Genomic DNA, 25,866 nt, shown 5'->3' with positions numbered 1-25,866 from the left:
GGAGGATTTAGACAAATTAATGTCTTGGTTTGAAAAGTGGCAGATGAAGTTCAATGTGGATAAGTGTAAAGTACTAGTCCTTGGGAATGAAAATAACCCTCGAAGTTATAAAGAAGGTGAAGCAGAACTTGATCACAAAATGTGAAAAGAACTTGGAAGTTATGGTAAGTAGAAATCTGAAGCGTTGACAACAGTGTCTAAGAAACCATACTACGGGCGGGAGTTTTGACACTCTCTGACCGCGGGTTCAAATCCCGCCCGTGGTATGGTTTGTTTGCAATCGTGTCATTACGATTTCGTGAGTCATGTTAACAGTGCCTAAGTGTACGCTATAAGCCTCTAAAGCTTTATTGAAGAAAGTTAATACATTAGTTAGGCAGGAACGGCCCCTCGTGAATCCATGCTGAGTATCATTAATCAAATTATGCTTATAAAGATGGCTTCTTATAATATCATCTATAATTGACTCTAGTAAGTAACTTCATCAACACTCTGGAACCTACTATTAAATTTACACTAGAGGAGGAGAAGGACAACCAGTTACCTTTCCTCTACGTTCTCCTACACACTGGTGAAAACAGACTTTCTTTTAAAGTCTACCGTAAACCTACCTACAAGAACGATCTTCTACATTTCTTCTCTCACCATGACACCAGAACTAAAAGACGGGTAGTTATTGGCTTCTTTCTGAGAGCCTACAGAATTTCCAGTCCGCAGTTCCTCGAAGAAGAATGTAGATACATCACCAACTCTTTTAGTTCACAGCACTTTCCCCTACACTTCAAATGTGACTGCAGGAAACGTGCGACACATATCCTCAGCAAGACCAACACTAGTCAAGTTGAAGAAAATCCTCCAAGTTAGATCGTTTCACCGGTCAGCAACGTTTCCACTAATGCTTCAAAAATGTTTGACAGAAAACTGGCCAAAATATCTACCAGCTCATCAATTACTATTAAGAACCTGATACAAAAACCAAGCATGATTCTGGTACAAGTGCAGGAATCTACACTATACCATGTGGGGGGTGTGACAAAGTATATGTAGGGGAAACAGTCAGATCTCTGGACATTAGGATCACAGAACACAAAAATGCTTACAGCAATGACCGTAAAAACGCGTGTGTGCAACATAGGGACGATTTGAGAGGGACGTGACCTAACGACTACATTCTTACCTCTACTAGTGGCCTACATATCACCTCCTGGTGGTATATAAGACTCCATCCTGTCACTTCAACTCCATATTGTTTCAGACTATGGAACAATACTCTTCTCCAGACTGAGGGACTGACCACCTCAAAACTTCAAGTGTGATGGACTGATTATATCGTTTTCAAGTCTCGTCTGCTTCTACCAACTTTTCTGTACTGGACTGAAGAAGCCTACTGTGTAGGCGAAACGTTTCGAAATATAGATACCTAACTGATGCATATGTGTCTTACCTAACAACATAGGAACCATGTTGGATACCTCATGAAATTCAGTGAGGCTAAACTAGTGATTAAAGAAGACGATTTAAGACGGCGAAAGTGCTTAGAAGATAGTCCTGATTCTGCCAGTAACACTATAAAGCAAACGTCCGGTAGTTACAGGATCTCTAAATTGCTAACTAACAGGATATTACCCATTCTGGAGACTGCTGTCAACAGGTCCTTCTCTAACCCAACCCATCTTCCACATAATTCCACTTCAACTACTACTACTACTACCACCACCACCACCATCACCATCACTACTACTACTACTACTACTACTACTACTACTACTACTACCACCACCACCATCACTACCACCACTACTACTACTACCACCACCATCACCATCACTACTACTACTACTACTACTACTACTACTGCTACTACTACCACCACCATCACCATCACTACTACTACTACTACTACTACTACTACTACCACCACCACCATTACCATCACTACTACTACTACTACTACTACTACCATCACCATCACTACTACTACTACTATCACCACCACCATCACCGTCACTACTACTACTACTACTACCACCACCATCACCAACACCATCACTACTACTACTACCACCACCACCATCACTACTACTACTACCACCACCACCACCGCCATCCCTACTACTACTACTACTACTACCACCACCACCATCACTACTACTAGCACTACTACCACCACCATCACTACTACTAGCACTACTACCACCACCATCCCTACTACTACTACTACTACTACCACCACCACCACCATCCTTACTACTACTACTACTACCACCACCACCACCACCATCACTACTACTAGCACTACTACCACCACCATCACTACTACTACCACCACCACCATCCCTGCTACTACTACTACTACTACTACTACCACCACCACCACCACCATCCCTACTACTACTACTACCACCACCACCACCACCACCAATATCCCTACTACTACTACTACTACTACCACCACCACCACCACCACCATCACTACTACTAGCACTACTGCCACCATCATTACTACTACTACCACCACCACCACCATCACTACTACTACCACCACCACCACCACTATCACTACTACTACTACCACCACCACCACCACCATCCCTACTACTACTACTACTACCACCACCACCACCATCACTACTACTAGCACTACTACCACCACCATCACTACTACTACTACCACCACCACCATCCCTACTACTACTACTACTACTACTACTACTACTACTACCACCACCACCATCACTACTACTAGCACTACTACCACCACCATCACTACTACTACTACCACCACCACCACCATCACTACTACTAGCACTACTACCACCACCATCACTACTACTACTACTACCACCACCACCACCATCACTACTACTACCACTACCCACGCGACACTCTACCTGACTCCTGCCACTATATTATTCTTGTTTTCTTAGTTTTCTCTGTATTAGGACTGAAGTCACTTGTGGCGAAAAGCTTCCTTTAATGTTCTGAACTGTACATAAATATCTCTCTCCTCCTTTGATGTGTCTAAAAACTCGTCTTTTCTCTCCTAATAGATGCTTGAGGACATTGTGGATTAGTTCTACAAAGAGCACATTAGACATGACTTCACTGAGCAAGGTACACGTCACAATTGTACCTTGTACCTGGAGTGGGTTTCAGGGGATAATGCCTCCGCGGCCCGGTCCGTGACCAGGCCTCATGGTAGATCAGGGCCTTATCAACCAGGCTGTCACTGCTGGCCGAACGCAGCCTTACGTAGGAACTACAGCCCGCCGGGTCAGGTATTGAATTTTGGTGCTTGTCCAGTATCTTCTTGAAGACAGTCAGGGGTCTATTGGTAATCCCCCTTATGTATGCTGAGAGGCAGTTGAACAGTCTCGGGCCCCTGACACTTATTGTATGGTCTCTTAACGTGCTAGTGACACCCCTGCTTTTCATTTGGGGGGATGGTGCATCGTCTGCCAAGTCTTTTGCTTTCGTAGTGAGTGATTTTCGTGTGCAAATTCGGTACTAGTCCCTCTAGGATTTTCCAGGTGTATATAATCATGTATCTCTCCCTCCTGCGTTCCAGGGAGTACAGGTTCAGGAACTTCAAGCGCTCCCAGTAATTGAGGTGTTTTATCTCCGTTATGCGCGCCGTGAAAGTTCTCTGTACATTCTCTAGGTCAGCAATTTCACCTGCCTTGAAAGGTGCTGTTAGAGTGCAGCAATATTCCAGCCTAGATAGAACAAGTGACCTGAAGAGTGTCATCATGGGCTTGGCATCCCTAGTTTTGAAGGTTTTCATTATCCATCCTGTCATTTTTCTAGCAGATGCGATTGATACAATGTTATGGTCCTTGAAGGTGAGATCCTCCGACATGATCACTCCCAGGTCTTTGACGTTATTTTATCACTCTATTGTGTGGTTAGAATTTGTATTATACTCTGATGAAGTTTTAATTTCTTCACGCTTTCCATATCTGAGTAATTGAAATTTCTCATCGTTGAACTTCATATTGTTTTCTGCAGCCCACTGAAAGATTTGGTTGATGTCCGCCTGGAGCCTTGCAGTGTCTGCAATGGAAGACACTGTCATGCAGATTCGGGTGTCGTCTGCAGAGAAAGACACGGTGCTGTGGCTGACATCCTTGTCTATGTCAGATATGAGGATGAGAAACAAGATGGGAACGAGTACTGTGCCTTGTGGAACAGAGCTTTTTACCGTAGCTGCCTCGGACTTTACTCTGTTGACGACTACTCTCTGTGTTCTGTTAGTGAGGAAATTATAGATCCATCGACCAACTTTTCCTGTTATTCCTTTATCACGCATTTTGTGTGTTATTACGCCATGGTCACACTTGTCGAAGCCGTCGAAGCCGGGCTGTGGCTCGTACGTTGGTTTGCGTGCAGCCAGCCGTAACAGCCTGGTTGATCAGGCTCTGATCCACCAGGAGGCCTGGTCACAGACCGGGCTGCGGGGGCGTTGACCTCCGGAACTCTCTCCAGGTAAACTCCAGGTAAATATTACATCTGTGTTTTGTTTATCCTCTATAACATCTAGGACCTTGTCGTAGTGATCCAATAGTTGAGACAGACAGGAGCGACCTGTTCTAAACCCATGTTGCCCTGGGTTGTGTAACTGATGGGTTTCTAGATGGGTGGTGATCTTAGGACCCTTTCAAAGATTTTTATGATATGGGATGTTAGTGCTATCGGTCTGTAGTTCTTTGCTATTGCTTTACTGCCACCTTTGTGGAGTGGGGCTATGTCTGTTGTTTTTAGTAACTGTGGGACGACCCTCGTGTCCATGTTCCCTCTCCATAGGATGTTAAAAGCACATGATAGAGGTTTCTTGCAGTTCTTGATGAACACGTAGTTCCATGAGTCTGGCCCTGGGGCACTGTGCATGGGCATGTCATTTATCGCCTTTTCGAAGTCAATTGGCGTCACGGTAATATCAGATTGGTTCGTGTTTGCCAAATTGTCTCTCGTAAAAAAATCATTTAGATTTTCGACTCATTTCCTTGCTGTCATCTGTGTAGGACCTATCTCGTCTAAGTAGGGGCCCAATACTGGATGTTGTTCTCGACTTTGATTTGGCATAAGTGATCCTTTATGTGGGTCTCTGTGAAAACCGCGAACATTGCATTTGACTCTGTAAGCAGTCCACGGATGAAAGGTATTTTGTTGGTCGTTGCTGGCTTTAAACACTGTATATTTGCAGAGAAGAATATCTTTGGATTGGTGGTATTTGTGGTATGGGGGAGGGTTTTTTTTTGCTGGCACTAATATCTGTTGTTTTGGAGTGGAGGCCCTTCGAGGAAGGTTCCTTGATGCTGGTGAGGGGACTCTTGATCTAGGGAATTGGATCTGTGCTCCACTTCCCCGAATTAATCCTGAATTCCTTCCACATCCCCCCCTCCACAAGCGCTGTATGATCCTACAGGTTTAGCGCTTCCCCCCTGATTATCATCATCATGGAGTGGAGGCCATCGACTGTGATTCCACTCCAGAAATGACTGGAGTTGGTGTACAATTTCTGTCATTTCCTGCCAGCTTTTTTTCCTTCCTGGCGCTAAAAAAAAAAACCTCTGTCTGGAGTGTTTGTGGCTACCCAGGTCTGGATGTTCTGTGTCTTTTTGTCCCTTTTAGGTGGTGTGCCTGACAATATGTTATAATATTGTCTCTCCTGAAGTGAAGGGTGACACATTTCGGGGTGGAAAAGCTTACAGGAAGGAAGGTTGCATTTTCCTGTTGTCATATGGTCACGGCATTTTCTGGGGTGGTCAAAGTTGCATGTCCCATCGGTTTATCAGGTATTCCATGCCTGCAGATACCTAATGCATAGGATTCGCATAGGCCTGGTTTCTGTTTGCCCTGTTTTTTTGTGACTGCATTCCCTACTGCGTGTTTTCCTATCTCATTACTATCTTCAACACTTTTACTATCAATGGTGCGAGTTAGTTCTGGAATTTTATCTTCACTGTTTCGCTGGGCATCCCCCTGTTTACTGTCTCCAGTGGTATTGTTAGTTTGTAACACTGATTTTTTCATTTCGCCTACCAGTGACTATACCCTCGTCTGCTACCCGTCCCCTTTCCACCTGATGTTAGTATATAAGCACCAGCCTTCTTGCCTCTGATCCAGAATCTTCACGACCACCGTGATCTTCACACCAACTCCAAGGCTGAGGGATTGATTACCTCATATTTTGTATATAGTTCTACTGTCTTCAAATTATGTCCTAGAATCTGTATTGATAAAGCCACTGGATGGCGAAACGTCTACAATAAAGATACCCAAATGTTGCACCTGTGTCTAAATCTTCATCTTGTCGGTATTGTATACCATTCTTGTACTAAGGAAATAATGTCTGTGGTGAGAGTTTTCATATTACTTGAGCTCTCTTAAACTAATGTACCTTCACCATTACTATCATCTGTATCGCCATCTCCTTCCCTCCCTGTTGCTCCCAGGTTAGTACTCACAGGCGGTTGATGTTGTCCTCGATGTCTGGGAAGTTCTTTAGGTTGAGTCCTGAACAGTCAGCCTCCAGGTGGTGGCACTGGCACTCTGGCACTTGCCTCGAGCACTGGAACGCTGAAACAACAACGAGAGTTCCAACTTAGACTAGTATAGCTAGAGAATCATTATTCCTACCTCAATCGATCTATTGTAATCGTAATAACGCAACTGGGAACAATCTACGATACGGGTGGGGATCGAACTCGAGGGCTGAAGTTTTATGACCCACTTGCCTTGAGTTCGATCCCCACCCGTATCGTGGTTTGATCTCTCGTACTGTCATTCTGGTGCCTATGGTGTTCCGATGCTTGTTCTTGCTCTTGTGGTTTTTAGTTCCTAACTGTTCTCATTGTGTTTAGAACCAATGGTTTTTGGATTCCAATTTCCCGGTTGCATTCTGGTACCCACGGTTTTATTGTATTTAGGATGCTAGGGTTCTTGACGAGTTTTGGAACCTGATGTTCTGGTTCTTTGGAGTCTAGAACCAGGCTCTGGTGGCCTGGTGGTTAACGCTCTCGCTTCACACTGTGAGGGCCTGGGTTCGATTCCCAGCCAGAGTAGAAACATTGGGCATGTTTCTTTCCACCTGTTGTCTATGTTCCCCATCAGTAAAATGGGTACCTGGGTGTTAGTCGACTGGTGTGGGTCGCATCCTGGGACACTGACCTAATTTGCCCGAGACGCTCAGCATAACAAGTGGCTTTCTATGTAGTAGTATGTCATTGTTGTCAGCTAGGACTGTATACCATGTACATGTACTTGTAGTAAATAAAGATTATTATTATTATTATTATAGTGGTAACTTATATTTTTAATATATAATTGTTTTCAGCCTCAGAGTGCTCTTCTGTTTACATAATTTTTCAGCGTGTTTTTTAACGCTTATAGTGGCGTAGTACAAGCGCTGTTTTGGTTCCTATGGTGTTTTAATGCCTATCAAGATATCTAAATGTTGCATAAGTATCTTATTTATCCACATGTTGGTTTTTATAAAGCGTTTATTCAAATTCTGTCAGACATTGCAACACCTGTCTGATAAAGCAACATGTGTCTGACATAGCAATATCTGTCAGACATAGCAACATCTGTCTGATACAGTAACATGTGTCTGACATAGCAATATCTGTCAGACATAGCAACATCTGTCTGATATAGCAACATGTGTCTGACATAGCAATATCTGTCAGACATAGCAACATCTGTCTGATACAGCAACATGTGTCTGACATAGCAATATCTGTCAGACATAGCAACATCTGTCTGATACAGCAACATGTGTCTGACATAGCAATATCTGTCAGACATAGCAACATCTGTCTGATACAGCAACATGTGTCTGACATAGCAATATCTGTCAGACATAGCAACATCTGTCTGATATAGCAACATGTGTCTGACATAGCAATATCTGTCAGACATAGCAACATCTGTCTGATATAGCAACATGTCTCTGACATAGCAACATCTGTCGGACATAGCAACATCTGTGCAAGACAGGTATACAAATACCGACAAGATGAAAGTTAAGACACTTGTGCAACATCTGGTTATCTTTATTGTAGACGTTTCGCCATCCAGTTGCTTTATCAATACAGATTCCTGGACATAAGTAGAAAACTGAAGAACTGTGTACAAAAGATGAGGTAATCAGTCCCTCAGCCTTGGAGTTGGTGTTTGCAGCACCGTGGTTGTAGAGATTAAGATAACCAGATGTTCCACAAGTGTCTTAACTTTCATAGCAACATCTGTCTGATACAGCAACATGTGTCTGACATAGTAACATCTGTCTGACACAGCAACATCTGACACAGCAACATCTGTCTGACACAGCAGCATCTTGGGTTTTCAACGCAGATAATTCTGCTTGCCTTACCTATTGGCACAACCTACTTCCACTAGAAAAGAGCATTGGAGGAAAAGCTTAAGACGACGTTTTGGTCCAAGTCGGACCGAAACGTCTTAAGCCCCACCTCATCTTGCACTTTTGTTAAGACTGATGTACTGAAGACATCGACCCCAAACTGAGGGACTGATTACCTCAAACTCCTCCTCATTGTCCACCTCTTTGTTTATTAGACTGAGAAAGCCACTGGCTGGCGAAACTTTTACACAATAAGATACCCAAATGTTGCGCAAGTGTCTCGTTTAACATCTATGATGGTCTTGTATCTGTGGTTCAAATACCTTATTTAGTTTACTGGAACCTCAGCTTTCCGGTGCCTATAAGATTCTGAACACTATACTGTTCTTGTCCCTAAGTTATTCTGGTCACTGTAGTGTTCAGCTTCAGATAGTGTTTCGATTTTCATGGTGTTAGGCTTCTTCAGTCGAGTACAGAAATGTTGATAGAAGCAGAAGAGACTTGAAGACGATGTAATCAGTCCATCACCCTTAAAGTTTTGAGGTGGTCAGTCCCTCAGTCTGGAGAAGAGCATTGTTCCGAAGTCTGAAACAATATGAAGTTGAATGGACAGGATGGAGCCTTATATAGCGCCAGGAGGTGAGACGTAGGTCACTTTGGGAGGTCAGGTCCCTCTCAAATCCAGCCGTTTTCACTAGTAGAAGTTGTCGAAGTAGATTTCAGGTCTGTACCAAGATACCCTTGTGTTGCAGTGTCTGACAGATTGAACAGATTGAACCTAACCGTTGCATATGTGTCTTACCTAACAACCTGTCGGTATTTTATACCATTTTAATGTTCAGCTTCAGAAAGTGTTTCGATTTTCATGGTGTTTTGGTACTTATGGTATTCTAGTGCTTATGGTGTTCTGGTACCAACAGTATTCTTGTTCCAATGGTATTTATTTTTTTCTGGCGTTCTTGTGTCAAAGGTGTTCTGGTGGGTGCCTATGATGTTCTACTGATTACTCTCTTCTGAAGCCTATAATTCGAGGTACTATTGATATTCTGGTCCCTAGTTGGCGTTCTTGTTCCAGTGATATGATTCATATATTGGTCTGGTCCGTATAGTGGCCTGTTGCTTTTGGTGTCCTCAAAGACAAGACAAGAAAGTTAAAGTACGACAGTCACTGGAGTGAACGGGGAAGACGGGACAGACGAAGAATACCGTTGGAGAGGAATGTCCACAGTCGTAGAGAAAAAGCCAGGGCTTAACCCAGCTGCTAGGATATTCTCTTTTAAGTTGGGTTTCTTTACCGGACGATGCTCTGGTGACTATAGTGTACAACTTCCTATGGTGTTCTGGTCCTATTGAATTTTGATGCTTCTGTGGTTTTGATCTCAGAAGAGTTCGACTTCCTATAGAGTTCGAAATACCAGTCTTCTTCTTCCCTTGGCGTTCTTATGCCTATTGTGAGCTTATTACTATGGAGCAACTGGCAATGCGGACTGATGTTGTGGTAGTCAGGCTTGAGTTTGGTTACAACTACCCCTGACTTTATGGTGTTTTGGTATCTATGGTGTCCTGTTACCAATGGTATTCTTGTATTAATGGTATTCTAATACCAAGGATATTCTGGTTCCTGTCATGTTCAGATACCAATGATTTTCTGTTCCTTACTCTTACAGTACCTATTTTTTCAGGTATCTATGGTGTTCTGGTACCACTAGTTATTTAATACCTATGAATTTCTTTTAACAAAGGTGTTTTTGTTACAATAATGTTCAGTTCTTTATAACAGTCTTGTCCCTATGGTGTTCTGATATGTGTGGTACTAATGGTATTCTCGTACCAAACGGGTTTTCTTTCCTATAATGTCCCGCTTTCTATGGTGTTATGGTGTTCTCGTGACTATGGTGTTCTTGTGACTATGGTGTTCTCGTGACTATGGTGTTCTCGTGACTATGGTGTTCTCGTGACTATGGTGTTCTTGTGACTATGGTGTTCTCGTGACTATGGTGTTCTCGTGACTATGGTGTTCTCGTGACTATGGTACTATGGTGTTCTCGTGACTATGGTGTTCTCGTGACTATGGTGTTCTTGTGACTATGGTGTTCTCGTGACTATGGTGTTCTTGTGACTATGGTGTTCTCGTGACTATGGTGTTCTCGTGACTATGGTGTTCTCGTGACTATGGTGTTCTCGTGACTATGGTGTTCTTGTGACTATGGTGTTCTCGTGACTATGGTGTTCTCGTGACTATGGTGTTCTCGTGACTATGGTGTTCTCGTGACTATGGTGTTCTCGTGACTATTGTGTTCTCGTGACTATAGTGTTCTTGTGATGGTGTTCTATGGTGTTCTCGTGACTATGGTGTTCTCGTGACTATGGTGTTCTCGTGACTATGGTGTTCTCGTGACTATGGTGTTCTCGTGACTATGGTGTTCTCGTGACTATGGTGTTCTCGTGACTATGGTGTTCTCGTGACTATGGTGTTCTCGTGACTATGGTGTTCTCGTGACTATGGTGTTCTCGTGACTATGGTGTTCTCGTGACTATGGTGTTCTCGTGACTATGGTGTTCTCGTGACTATGGTGTTCTCGTGACTATGGTGTTCTCGTGACTATGGTGTTCTCGTGACTATGGTGGTGTTCTCGTGACTATGGTGTTCTCGTGACTATGGTGTTCTCGTGACTATGGTGTTCTCGTGACTATGGTGTTCTCGTGACTATGGTGTTCTCGTGACTATGGTGTTCTCGTGACTATGGTGTTCTCGTGACTATGGTGTTCTCGTGACTATGGTGTTCTCGTGACTATGGTGTTCTCGTGACTATGGTGTTCTCGTGACTATGGTGTTCTCGTGACTATGGTGTTCTCGTGACTATGGTGTTCTCGTGACTATGGTGTTCTCGTGACTATGGTGTTCTCGTGACTATGGTGTTCTCGTGACTATGGTGTTCTCGTGACTATGGTGTTCTCGTGACTATGGTGTTCTCGTGACTATGGTGTTCTCGTGACTATGGTGTTCTCGTGACTATGGTGTTCTCGTGACTATGGTGTTCTCGTGACTATGGTGTTCTCGTGACTATGGTGTTCTCGTTGTTATGGTGTTCATGTGACTATGGTGTTCTCGTGACTATGGTTTTCTCGTGACTATGGTGTTCTTGTACGTATGGTGTTCTTGTGACTATGGTGTTCTTGTGACTATGGTGTTCTCGTGACTATGGTGTTCTTGTACGTATGGTGTTCTTGTGACTATGGTGTTCTCGTGACTATGGTGTTCTCGTGACTATGGTGTTCTCGTGACTATGGTGTTCTCGTGACTATGGTGTTCTCGTGACTATGGTGTTCTCGTGACTATGGTGTTCTCGTGACTATGGTGTTCTCGTGACTATGGTGTTCTCGTGACTATGGTGTTCTCGTGACTATGGTGTTCTCGTGACTATGGTGTTCTCGTGACTATGGTGTTCTCGTGACTATGGTGTTCTCGTGACTATGGTGTTCTCGTGACTATGGTGTTCTTGTGACTATGGTGTTCTCGTGACTATGGTGTTCTCGTGACTATGGTGTTCTCGTGACTATGGTGTTCTCGTGGCTATGGTGTTCTTGTGACTATGGTTTTCTCGTGAGTATGGTGTTCTCGTGACTATGGTGTTCTCGTGACTATGGTGTTCTCGTGACTATGGTGTTCTCGTGACTATGGTGTTCTCGTGACTATGGTGTTCTCGTGACTATGGTGTTCTCGTGACTATGGTGTAATCGTGACTATGGTGTTCTTGTGACTATGGTATTCTCGTGACTATGGTGTTCTCGTGACTATGGTGTTCTCGTGGCTATGGTGTTCTTGTGACTATGGTGTTCTCGTGACTGTGGTGTTCTCGTGACTATGGTGTTCTCGTGACTATGGTGTTCTCGTGACTATGGTGTTCTCGTGACTATGGTGTTCTCGTGACTATGGTGTTCTCGTGACTATGGTGTTCTCGTGACTCGTGACTATGGTGTTCTCGTGACTATGGTGTTCTCGTGACTATGGTGTTCTCGTGACTATGGTGTTCTCGTGACTATGGTGTTCTCGTGACTATGGTGTTCTTGTGACTATGGTGTTCTCGTGACTATGGTGTTCTTGTGACTATGGTGTTCTTGTGACTATGGTGTTCTCTATGTATGGTGTTCTCGTGACTATGGTGTTCTCGTGACTATGGTATTCTTGTGACTATGGTGTTCTCGTGACTATGGTGTTCTAGTGACTATGGTGTTCTCGTGACTATGGTGTTCTCGTGACTATGGTGTTCTCGTGACTATGGTGTTCTCGTGACTATGGTGTTCTCGTGACTATGGTGTTCTCGTGACTATGGTGTTCTCGTGACTATGGTGTTCTCGTGACTATGGTGTTCTTGTACGTATGGTGTTCTTGTGACTATGGTGTTCTCGTGACTATGGTGTTCTCGTGACTATGGTGTTCTCGTGACTATGGTGTTCTCGTGACTATGGTGTTCTCGTGACTATGGTGTTCTTGTGACGTGTTCTCGTGACTATGGTGTTCTCGTGACTATGGTGTTCTAGTGACTATGGTGTTCTAGTGATGGTGTTCTACTGGTGTTCTCGTGACTATGGTGTTCTCGTGACTATGGTGTTCTCGTGACTATGGTGTTCTCGTGACTATGGTGTTCTCGTGACTATGGTGTTCTCGTGACTATGGTGTTCTCGTGACTATGGTGTTCTCGTGACTATGGTGTTCTTGTACGTATGGTGTTCTTGTACGTATGGTGTTCTCGTCACTATGGTGTTCTCGTGACTATGGTGTTCTCGTGACTATGGTGTTCTCGTGACTATGGTGTTCTCGTGACTATGGTGTTCTCGTGACTATGGTGTTCTCGTGACTATGGTGTTCTCGTGACTATGGTGTTCTCGTGACTATGGTGTTCTCGTGACTATGGTGTTCTCGTGACTATGGTGTTCTCGTGACTATGGTGTTCTCGTGACTATGGTGTTCTCGTGACTATGGTGTTCTCGTGACTATGGTGTTCTCGTGACTATGGTGTTCTTGTGACTATGGTGTTCTCGTGACTATGGTGTTCTCGTGACTATGGTGTTCTCGTGACTATGGTGTTCTCGTGACTATGGTGTTCTCGTGACTATGGTGTTCTCGTGACTATGGTGTTCTCGTGACTATGGTGTTCTCGTGGCTATGGTGTTCTCGTGACTATGGTGTTCTCGTGACTATGGTGTTCTCGTGACTATGGTGTTCTCGTGACTATGGTGTTCTCGTGACTATGGTGTTCTCGTGACTATGGTGTTCTCGTGACTATGGTGTTCTCGTGACTATGGTGTTCTCGTGACTATGGTGTTCTCGTGACTATCTATGGTGTTCTCGTTGTTATGGTGTTCATGTGACTATGGTGTTCTGACTATGGTGTTCTCGTGTTCTCGTGTCTATGGTGTTCTCGTGACTAAGGTGTTCTCGTGACTATGGTGTTCTCGTGACTATGGTGTTCTCGTGACTATGGTGTTCTCGTGACTATGGTGTTCTCGTGACTATGGTGTTCTCGTGACTATCTCGTGACTATGGTGTTCTCGTGACTATGGTGTTCTCGTGACTATGGTGTTCTCGTGACTATGGTGTTCTCGGTGTTCTCGTGACTATGGTGTTCTCGTGACTATGGTGTTCTCGTGACTATGGTGTTCTCGTGACTATGGTGTTCTCGTGACTATGGTGTTCTCGTGACTATGGTGTTCTCGTGACTATGGTGTTCTCGTGACTATGGTGTTCTCGTGACTATGGTGTTCTCGTGACTATGGTGTTCTCGTGACTATGGTGTTCTTGTGACTATGGTGTTCTAGTGACTATGGTGTTCTTGTGACTATGGTGTTCTCGTGACTATGGTGTTCTCGTGACTATGGTGTTCTCGTGACTATGGTGTTCTCGTGACTATGGTGTTCTCGTGACTATGGTGTTCTCGTGACTATTGTGTTCTCGTGACTATAGTGTTCTCGTGACTATGGTGTTCTCCTGACTATGGTGTTCTTGTACGTATGGTGTTCTCGTGACTATGGTGTTCTCGTGACTATGGTGTTCTCGTGACTATGGTGTTCTCGTGACTATGGTGTTCTCGTGACTATGGTGTTCTTGTGACTATGGTGTTCTCGTGACTATGGTGTTCTCGTGACTATGGTGTTCTTGTGACTATGGTGTTCTCGTGACTATGGTGTTCTCGTGACTATGGTGTTCTCGTGACTATGGTGTTCTCGTGACTATGGTGTTCTCGTGACTATGGTGTTCTCGTGACTATGGTGTTCTCGTGACTATGGTGTTCTCGTGACTATGGTGTTCTCGTGACTATGGTGTTCTCGTGACTATGGTGTTCTCGTGACTATGGTGTTCTCGTGACTATGGTGTTCTCGTGACTATGGTGTTCTCGTGACTATGGTGTTCTCGTGACTATGGTGTTCTTGTGACTATGGTGTTCTCGTGACTATGGAGTTCTCGTGACTATGTTCTCGTGACTATGGTGTTCTCGTGACTATGGTGTTCTCGTGGCTATGGTGTTCTCATGACTATGGTGTTCTAGTGACTATGGTGTTCTCGTGACTATGGTGTTCTCGTGACTATGGTGTTCTCGTGACTATGGTGTTCTCGTGACTATGGTGTTCTCGTGACTATGGTGTTCTCGTGACTATGGTGTTCTCGTGACTATGGTGTTCTCGTGGCTATGGTGTTCTCATGACTATGGTGTTCTAGTGACTATGGTGTTCTCGTGACTATGGTGTTCTCGTGAATATGGTGTTCTCGTGACTATGGTGTTCTCGTGACTATGGTGTTCTCGTGACTATGGTGTTCTCGTGACTATGGTGTTCTCGTGACTATGGTGTTCTCGTGACTATGGTGTTCTCGTGACTATGGTGTTCTCGTGACTATGGTGTTCTCGTGACTATGGTGTTCTCGTGACTATGGTGTTCTCGTGACTATGGTGTTCTCGTGACTATGGTGTTCTCGTGACTATGGTGTTCTCGTGACTATGGTGTTCTCGTGACTATGGTGTTCTCGTGACTATGGTGTTCTCGTGACTATGGTGTTCTCGTGACTATGGTGTTCTCGTGACTATGGTGTTCTCGTGACTATGGTGTTCTCGTGACTATGGTGTTCTCGTGACTATGGTGTTCTCGTGACTATGGTGTTCTCGTGACTATGGTGTTCTCGTGACTATGGTGTTCTCGTGACTATGGTGTTCTCGTGACTATGGTGTTCTCGTGACTATGGTGTTCTCGTGACTATGGTGTTCTATACCAGTACATGTACAAGGTATACAAGTACATGTACAAGGTATACCAGTACATGTACAAGGTATACATGTACATGTACAAGGTATACCAGTACATGTACAAGGTATACAAGTACATGTACAAGGTATACCAGTACATGTACAAGGTATACCAGTACATGTACAAGGTATACAACTACATGTACAAGGTATACAAGTACATGTACAAGGTATACCAGTACATGTACAAGGTATACCAGTACATGTACAAGGTATACAAGTACATGTACAAGGTATACCAGTACATGTACAAGGTATACCAGTACATGTACAAGGTATACAAGTACATGTACAAGGTATACAAGTACATGTACAAGGTATACAAGTACATGTACAAGGTATACAAGTACATGTACAAGGTATACAAGTACATGTACAAGGTATACAAGTACATGTACAAGGTATACAAGTACATGTACAAGGTATACCAGTACATGTACAAGGTATACAAGTACATGTACAAGGTATACCAGTACATGTACAAGGTATACCAGTACATGTACAAGGTATACAAGTACATGTACAACGTATACAAGTACATGTACAAGGTATACCAGTACATGTACAAGGTATACCAGTACATGTACAAGGTATACCAGTACATGTACAAGGTATACCAGTACATGTACAAGGTATAAAAGTACATGTACAAGGTATACCAGTACATGTACAAGGTATACAAGTACATGTACAAGGTATACAAGTACATGTACAAGGTATACCAGTACATGTACAAGGTATACAAGTACATGTACAAGGTATACAAGTACATGTACAAGGTATACCAGTACATGTACAAGGTATACCAGTACATGTACAAGGTATACAAGTACATGTACAAGGTATACAAGTACATGTACAAGGTATACAAGTACATGTACAAGGTATACCATTACATGTACAAGGTATACCAGTACATGTACAAGGTATACCAGTACATGTACAAGGTATACAAGTACATGTACAAGGTATACAAGTACATGTACAAGGTATACAAGTACAGGTACAAGGTATACAAGTACATGTACAAGGTATACCAGTACATGTACAAGGTATACAAGTACATGTACAAGGTATACCAGTACATGTACAAGGTATACAAGTACATGTACAAGGTATACAAGTACATGTACAAGGTATACCAGTACATGTACAAGGTATACAAGTACATGTACAAGGTATACCAGTACATGTACAAGGTATACAAGTACATGTACAAGGTATACCAGTACATGTACAAGGTATACAAGTACATGTACAAGGTATACAAGTACATGTACAAGGTATACCAGTACATGTACAAGGTATACAAGTACATGTACAAGGTATACAAGTACATGTACAAGGTATACCAGTACATGTACAAGGTATACAAGTACATGTACAAGGTATACCAGTACATGTACAAGGTATACCAGTACATGTACAAGGTATACCAGTACATGTACAAGGTATACCAGTACATGTACAAGGTATACCAGTACATGTACAAGGTATACCAGTACATGTACAAGGTATACCAGTACATGTACAAGGTATACAAGTACATGTACATGGTATACCAGTACATGTACAAGGTATACAAGTACATGTACAAGTACTTGTACAAGGTATACAAGTTCATTTACAAGGTATACCAGTACATGTACAAGGTATACAAGTACATGTACAAGGTATACAAGTACATGTACAAGGTATACCAGTACATGTACAAGGTATACAAGTACATGTACAAGGTATACAAGTACATGTACAAGGTATACCAGTACATGTACAAGGTATACCAGTACATGTACAAGGTATACCAGTACATGTACAAGGTATACCAGTACATGTACAAGGTATACAGATCATAGCTGACATCAGTGACATACTACTATATAGAAAGTTGCTTGTTATGCTGAACATTTCCCGCAAATTATGTCAGTTTTGTCCCAGGATGCCACCCACACCAGTCCACTAACACCCAGGATGCCACCCACACCAGTCCACTAACACCCAGGATGCCACCCACACCAGTCCACTAACACCCAGGATGCCACCCACACCAGTCCACTAACACCCAAGATGCCACCCACACCAGTCCACTAACACCCAGGATGCCACCCACACCAGTCCACTAACACCCAGGATGCCACCCACACCAGTCCACTAACACCCAGGATGCCACCCACACCAGTCCACTAACACCCAGGAAGCCACCCACACCAGTCCACTAACACCCAGGAAGCCACCCACACCAGTCCACTAACACCCACGATGCCACCCACAACAGTCCACTAACACCCAGGATGCCACCCACACCAGTCCACTAACACCCAGGATGCCACCCACACCAGTCCACTAACACCCAGAATGCAACCAACACCAGTCCACTAACACCCAGGATGCCACCCACACCAGTCCACTAACACCCAGGATGCCACCCACACCAGTCCACTAACACCCAGGATGCCACCCACACCAGTCCACTAACACCCAGAATGCAACCAACACCAGTCCACTAACACCCAGAATGCAACCAACACCAGTCCACTAACACCCAGGATGCCACCCACACCAGTCCACTAATACCCAGGATGACACCCACACCAGTCCACTAACACCCAGGATGCCACCCACACCAGTCCACTAACACCCAGGATGCCACCCACACCAGTCCACTAACACCCAGGGTGCCACCCACACCAGTCCACTAACACCCAGGATGCCACCCACACCAGTCCACTAACACCCAGGATGCCACCCACACCAGTCCACTAACACCCAGGATGCCACCCACACCAGTCCACTAACACCCAGGATGCCACCCACACCAGTCCACTAACACCCAGGATGCCACCCACACCAGTCCACTAACACCCAGGATGCCACCCACACCAGTCCACTAACACCCAGGATGCCACCCACACCAGTCCACTAACACCCAGGATGCCACCCACACCAGTCCACTAACACCCAGGATGCCACCCACACCAGTCCACTAACACCAAGGATGCCACCCACACCAGTCCACTAACACTCAGGATGCCACCTACACCAGTCCACTAACAACCAGGATGCCACACCACACAAGTCCACTAACACCCAGGATGCAACCCACACCTGTCCACTAATACCCAGTATGCCACCTACACCAGTCCACTAACAACCAGGATGCCACACCACACAAGTCCACTAACACCCAGGATGCCACCAACACCAGTCCACTAACACCCAGGATGCCACCCACACCAGTCCACTAACACCCAGGATGCCACCCACACCAGTCCACTAACACCCAGGATGCCACCCACACCAGTCCACTAACACCCAGGATGCCACCCACACCAGTCCACTAACACCCAGAATGCAACCAACACCAGTCCACTAACACCCAGGATGCCACCCACACCAGTCCACTAACACCCAGGATGCCACCCACACCAGTCCAGTAACACCCAGGATGCCACCCACACCAGTCCACTAACACCCAGGTACCAATTTTACACTGATAAATGAATAGTGACAGCAGGTGCCTTATGTAAACACGTCCCTCATGTTTTCCAGCCGTACCGAAAGAGATTCGGACCCCGGATTTCAGTGTGTAACCTGAGTGTACTAGTGGCCGAAATACGGGACAAGTGTTCGTACACAGTTTGTAGGCATCACCAAGCCATTTACAACCACGTCAGTGTGGGATTATTGTTCCACTAGTTCATATTGTTGTTCATGTGTTTATGGTACTGTAGTTATGGTACTGTAGTTATGGTACTGTAGTTATGGTACTGTAGTTATGGTACTGTAGTTATGGGTTTCTGCTTCTTAATGTGTTCTTCGATACGGTCTGTTTGGATTTTGTGTACCTGTGGTTTTTTGGCCATATAGGGCGCATACACCTTAGTAGTTATAATTCTTCTGATTCACAACCGAAGGATTTCTTGCCTTTGTTTAATTTCTCAAAGGTGTGAAAATAATCGTCTGCTATGTGAAGAAATTCGAAATAAATCTGAATAAATACAGCTATCAGACGTTGAATAAATACAGCTATCAGATGTTGAATAAATACAGCTATCAGACGTTGAATAAATACAGCTATCAGATGTTGAATAAATACAGCTATCAGACGTTGAATAAATACAGCTATCAGACGTTGAATAAATACAGCTATCAGACGTTGAATAAATACAGCTATCAGACGTTGAATAAATACAGCTATCAGACGTTAAATAAATACAGCTATCAGACGTTGAATAAATACAGCTATCAGACGTTGAATAAATACAGCTATCAGACGTTGAATAAATACAGCTATCAGACGTTGAATAAATACAGCTATCAGACGTTGAATAAATACAGCTATCAGACGTTGAATAAATACAGCTATCAGACGTTAAATAAATACAGCTATCAGACGTTGAATAAATACAGCTATCAGACGTTGAATAAATACAGCTTTCAGACGTTGAATAAATACAGCTATCAGACGTTGAATAAATACAGCTATCAGACGTTGAATAAATACAGCTATCAGACGTTGAATAAATGCAGCTATCAGACGCTGAATAAATACAGCTATCAGACGTTGAATAAATACAGCTATCAGACGTTGAATAAATACAGCTATCAGACGTTGAATAAATACAGCTATCAGACGTTGAATAAATGCAGCTATCAGACGCTGAATAAATACAGCTATCAGACGTTGAATAAATACAGCTATCAGACGTTGAATAAATACAGCTATCAGACGTTGAATAAATACAGCTATCAGACGTTGAATAAATACAGCTATCAGACGTTGAATAAATAGAGCTATCAGACGTTGAATAAATACAGCTATCAGACGTTGAATAAATACAGCTATCAGACGTTGAATAAATACAGCTATCAGACGTTGAATAAATACAGCTATCAGACGTTGAATAAATACAGCTATCAGACGTTGAATAAATACAGCTATCAGACGTTGAATAAATACAGCTATCAGACGTTGAATAAATACAGCTATCAGACGTTGAATAAATAGAGCTATCAGACGTTGAATAAATACAGCTATCAGACGTTGAATAAATACAGCTATCAGACGTTGAATAAATACAGCTATCAGACGTTGAATAAATACAGCTATCAGACGTTGAATAAATACAGCTATCAGACGTTGAATAAATACAGCTATCAGACGTTGAATAAATACAGCTATCAGACGTTGAATAAATACTCTGCCTTCAATCCTGAGGTCTGTCAGTGTTTAAGATTCTCGTTTACTGTAAGAAATGAAAGCTTTCGTTTTACATGTAACTCTGGACTGAAGAATACTGTCAGTATTAAAACTGTATCGTGGATAATGTATGTTGTGGTATTTCAGTTACGTGAAAATCGCAGCAAGCCAACACGTTGTGTTGCGGTAATGAAATATGCAAATGGGGGTCAGATAAGATAAGATAAGATAAGATTTTGTTCGGATTTTTAACCCCGGAGGGTTAGCCACCCAGGATAACCCAAGAAAGTCAGTGCGTCATCGAGGACTGTCTAACTTATTTCCATTGTGGTCCTTAATCTTGTCCCCCAGGATGCCACCCACACCAGTCGACTAACACCCAGGTACCTATTTGCTGCTAGGTGAACAGGACAATAGGTGTAAGGAAACGTGTCGGAATTTCCACCCGCCGGGAATCGAACCCGGGCCCTCCGTGTGTGAAGCGGGAGCTTTAGCCACCAGACCACCGGGCCATCAAAATTTATAACGTCTTGGTTAAGAAAGGAGCTTATATGTAAGATTTATTGAAGTCATTGTTAAACTCGGAAGCTGCGAGTCAGGGAAACTTTGTCGACGGTGTCTAGAAGAGACAGTCTTGCTTCGGAATTTTATGTCCACTCGCTTGAGAGGACCCATAATGGTTGAGGACCCATAATGGTCGAGGACCCATAATGGTCGAGGACCCATAATGGTCGAGGACCTATAATCGTCGAGGGCCTATAATCGTCGAGGACCCATAATCGTCCAGGACCTATAATCGTCGAGGACCCATAATCGTCGAGGACCCATAATCGTCGAGGACCCATAATCGTCGAGGACCCATAATCGTCGAGGACCCATAATCGTCGAGGACCTATAATCGAGGACCTATAATCGTCGAGGACCCATAATCGTCGAGGACCCATAATCGTCGAGGACCCATAATCGTCGAGGACCTATAATCGTCGAGGACCTATAATCGTCGAGGACCTATATTCGTCGAGGACCCATAATCGTCGAGGACCCATAATCGTCGAGGACCTATAATCGTCGAGGACCTATAATCGTCGAGGACCCATAATGGTCGAGGACCTATAATCGTCCAGGACCTATAATCGTCGAGGACCCATAATCGTCGAGGACCCATAATCGTCGAGGACCTATAATCGTCGAGGACCTATAATCGTCGAGGACCTATATTCGTCGAGGACCCATAATCGTCGAGGACCCATAATCGTCGAGGACCTATAATCGTCGAGGACCTATAATCGTCGAGGACCCATAATGGTCGAGGACCTATAATCGTCCAGGACCTATAATCGTCGAGGACCCATAATCGTCGAGGACCCATAATCGTCGAGGACCTATAATCGTCGAGGACCTATAATCGTCGAGGACCTATATTCGTCGAGGACCCATAATCGTCGAGGACCCATAATCGTCGAGGACCTATAATCGTCGAGGACCTATAATCGTCCAGGACCTATAATCGTCGAGGACCCATAATGGTCGAGGACCCATAATGGTTGAGGACCCATAATGGTTGAGGACCCATAATGGTCGAGGACCCATAATGGTCGAGGACCCATAATTGTTGAGGACCCATAATGGTCGAGGACCCATAATGGTTGAGGACCCATAATGGTCGAGGACCCATAATGGTCGAGGACCCATAATGGTCGAGGACCTATAATCGTCGAGGGCCTATAATCGTCGAGGACCCATAATCGTCCAGGACCTATAATCGTCGAGGACCCATAATCGTCGAGGACCCATAATCGTCGAGGACCCATAATCGTCGAGGACCCATAATCGTCGAGGACCCATAATCGTCGAGGACCTATAATCGAGGACCTATAATCGTCGAGGACCCATAATCGTCGAGGACCCATAATCGTCGAGGACCCATAATCGTCGAGGACCTATAATCGTCGAGGACCTATAATCGTCGAGGACCTATATTCGTCGAGGACCCATAATCGTCGAGGACCCATAATCGTCGAGGACCTATAATCGTCGAGGACCTATAATCGTCGAGGACCCATAATGGTCGAGGACCTATAATCGTCCAGGACCTATAATCGTCGAGGACCCATAATCGTCGAGGACCCATAATCGTCGAGGACCTATAATCGTCGAGGACCTATAATCGTCGAGGACCTATATTCGTCGAGGACCCATAATCGTCGAGGACCCATAATCGTCGAGGACCTATAATCGTCGAGGACCTATAATCGTCGAGGACCCATAATGGTCGAGGACCTATAATCGTCCAGGACCTATAATCGTCGAGGACCCATAATCGTCGAGGACCCATAATCGTCGAGGACCTATAATCGTCGAGGACCTATAATCGTCGAGGACCTATATTCGTCGAGGACCCATAATCGTCGAGGACCCATAATCGTCGAGGACCTATAATCGTCGAGGACCTATAATCGTCCAGGACCTATAATCGTCGAGGACCCATAATGGTCGAGGACCTATAATCGTCCAGGACCTATAATCGTCGAGGACCCATAATGGTCGAGTACCTATAATCGTCCAGGACCTATAATCGTCGAGGACCTATAATCGTCGAGGACCTATATTCGTCGAGGACCCATAATCGTCGAGGACCCATAATCGTCGAGGACCTATAATCGTCGAGGACCTATAATCGTCCAGGACCTATAATCGTCGAGGACCCATAATGGTCGAGGACCTATAATCGTCCAGGACCTATAATCGTCGAGGACCCATAATGGTCGAGGACCCATAATCGTCGAGGACCCATAATGGTCGAGGACCCATAATCGTCGAGGACCCATAATCGTCGAGGACCCATAATCGTCGAGGACCCATAATGGTCGAGGACCCATAATCGTCGAGGACCCATAATCGTCGAGGACCTATAATCGTCGAGGACCTATAATCGTCAAGGACCTATAATCGTCGAGGACCTATATTCGTCGAGGACCCATAATCGTCGAGGACCCATAATCGTCGAGGACCCATAATCGTCGAGGACCCATAATCGTCGAGGACCCATAATCGTCGAGGACCCATAATCGTCGAGGACCCATAATCGTCGAGGACCCATAATCGTCGAGGACCTATAATCGTCGAGGACCTATATTCGTCGAGGACCCATAATCGTCGAGGACCCATAATCGTCGAGGACCTATAATCGTCGAGGACCCATAATCGTCGTGGACCCATAATCGTCGAGGACCCATAATCGTCGAGGACCCATAATCGTCGAGGACCCATAATCGTCGAGGACCTATAATCGTCGAGGACCTATATTCGTCGAGGACCCATAATCGTCGAGGACCCATAATCGTCGAGGACCTATAATCGTCGAGGACCCATAATCGTCGAGGACCCATAATCGTCGAGGACCTATAATCGTCGAGGACCTATATTCGTCGAGGACCCATAATCGTCGAGGACCCATAATCGTCGAGGACCTATAATCGTCGAGGACCCATAATCGTCGAGGACCCATAATCGTCGTGGACCCATAATCGTCGAGGACCCATAATCGTCGAGGACCCATAATCGTCGTGGACCCATAATCGTCGAGGACCCATAATCGTCGAGGACCCATAATGGTCGAGGACCTATAATCGTCGAGGACCCATAATCGTCGAGGACCCATAATCGTCGAGGACCCATAATCGTCGAGGACCCATAATCGTCGAGGACCCATAATCATCGAGGACCTATAATCGTCGAGGACCTATATGGTCGAGGACCCATAATCGTCGAGGACCCATAATCGTCGAGGACCCATAATCGTCGAGGACCCATAATCGTCGAGGACCCATAATCGTCGAGGACCCATAATCGTCGAGGACCCATAATCGTCGAGGACCCATAATGGTCGAGGACCCATAATGGTCGAGGACCCATAATCGTCGAGGACCCATAATCGTCGAGGACCCATAATGGTCGAGGACCCATAATCGTCGAGGACCCATAATCGTCGAGGACCCATAATCGTCGAGGACCCATAATCGTCGAGGACCCATAATCGTCGAGGACCCATAATCGTCGAGGACCCATAATCGTCGAGGACCCATAATGGTCGAGGACCCATAATCGTCGAGGACCCATAATCGTCGAGGACCCATAATCGTCGAGGACCCATAATCGTCGAGGACCCATAATCGTCGAGGACCCATAATCGTCGAGGACCCATAATCGTCGAGGACCCATAATGGTCGAGGACCTATAATCGTCGAGGACCCATAATCGTCGAGGACCCATAATCGTCGAGGACCCATAATCGTCGAGGACCCATAATCGTCGAGGACCCATAATCGTCGAGGACCCATAATGGTCGAGGACCTATAATCGTCGAGGACCCATAATCGTCGAGGACCCATAATCGTCGAGGACCCATAATCGTCGAGGACCCATAATGGTCGAGGACCTATAATCGTCGAGGACCTATAATCGTCGAGGACCCATAATCGTCGAGGACCCATAATCGTCGAGGACCCATAATGGTCGAGGACCTATAATCGTCGAGGACCCATAATCGTCGAGGACCCATAATCGTCGAGGACCCATAATGGTCGAGGACCTATAATCGTCGAGGACCCATAATCGTCGAGGACCCATAATCGTCGAGGACCCATAATGGTCGAGGACCTATAATCGTCGAGGACCTATAATCGTCGAGGACCCATAATCGTCGAGGACCCATAATCGTCGAGGACCCATAATCGTCGAGGACCCATAATGGTCGAGGACCTATAATCGTCGAGGACCCATAATGGTCGAGGACCTATAATCGTCGAGGACCCATAATCGTCGAGGACCCATAATGGTCGAGGACCTATAATCGTCGAGGACCCATAATCGTCGAGGACCCATAATCGTCGAGGACCCATAATGGTCGAGGACCTATAATCGTCGAGGACCCATAATCGTCGAGGACCCATAATCGTCGAGGACCTATAATCGTCGAGGACCTATAATCGTCGAGGACCCAT

At 44.8% G+C, this 25,866-nt stretch overlaps 1 protein-coding gene across 1 annotated transcript in view; it reads right to left on the bottom strand.

Annotated features, from left to right (window-relative positions):
* LOC128701788 (G-protein coupled receptor GRL101-like) overlaps window positions 1-25,866 on the bottom strand; it is a 692,032-nt gene that overhangs the window by 310,024 nt on the left and 356,142 nt on the right. The window contains exon 13 of the mRNA XM_070105094.1: window positions 6,468-6,579. Within this exon, the coding sequence (XP_069961195.1) occupies window positions 6,468-6,579 (112 nt within the window). The remainder of the gene's footprint in view (window positions 1-6,467; window positions 6,580-25,866) is intronic.

Source organism: Cherax quadricarinatus, chromosome 96 (assembly GCF_038502225.1).
Source record: "Cherax quadricarinatus isolate ZL_2023a chromosome 96, ASM3850222v1, whole genome shotgun sequence".
In the NCBI taxonomy this organism is placed as follows: Eukaryota; Metazoa; Arthropoda; class Malacostraca; order Decapoda; family Parastacidae; genus Cherax; species Cherax quadricarinatus.
This window is presented reverse-complemented; position numbering and strand designations above follow the sequence as displayed.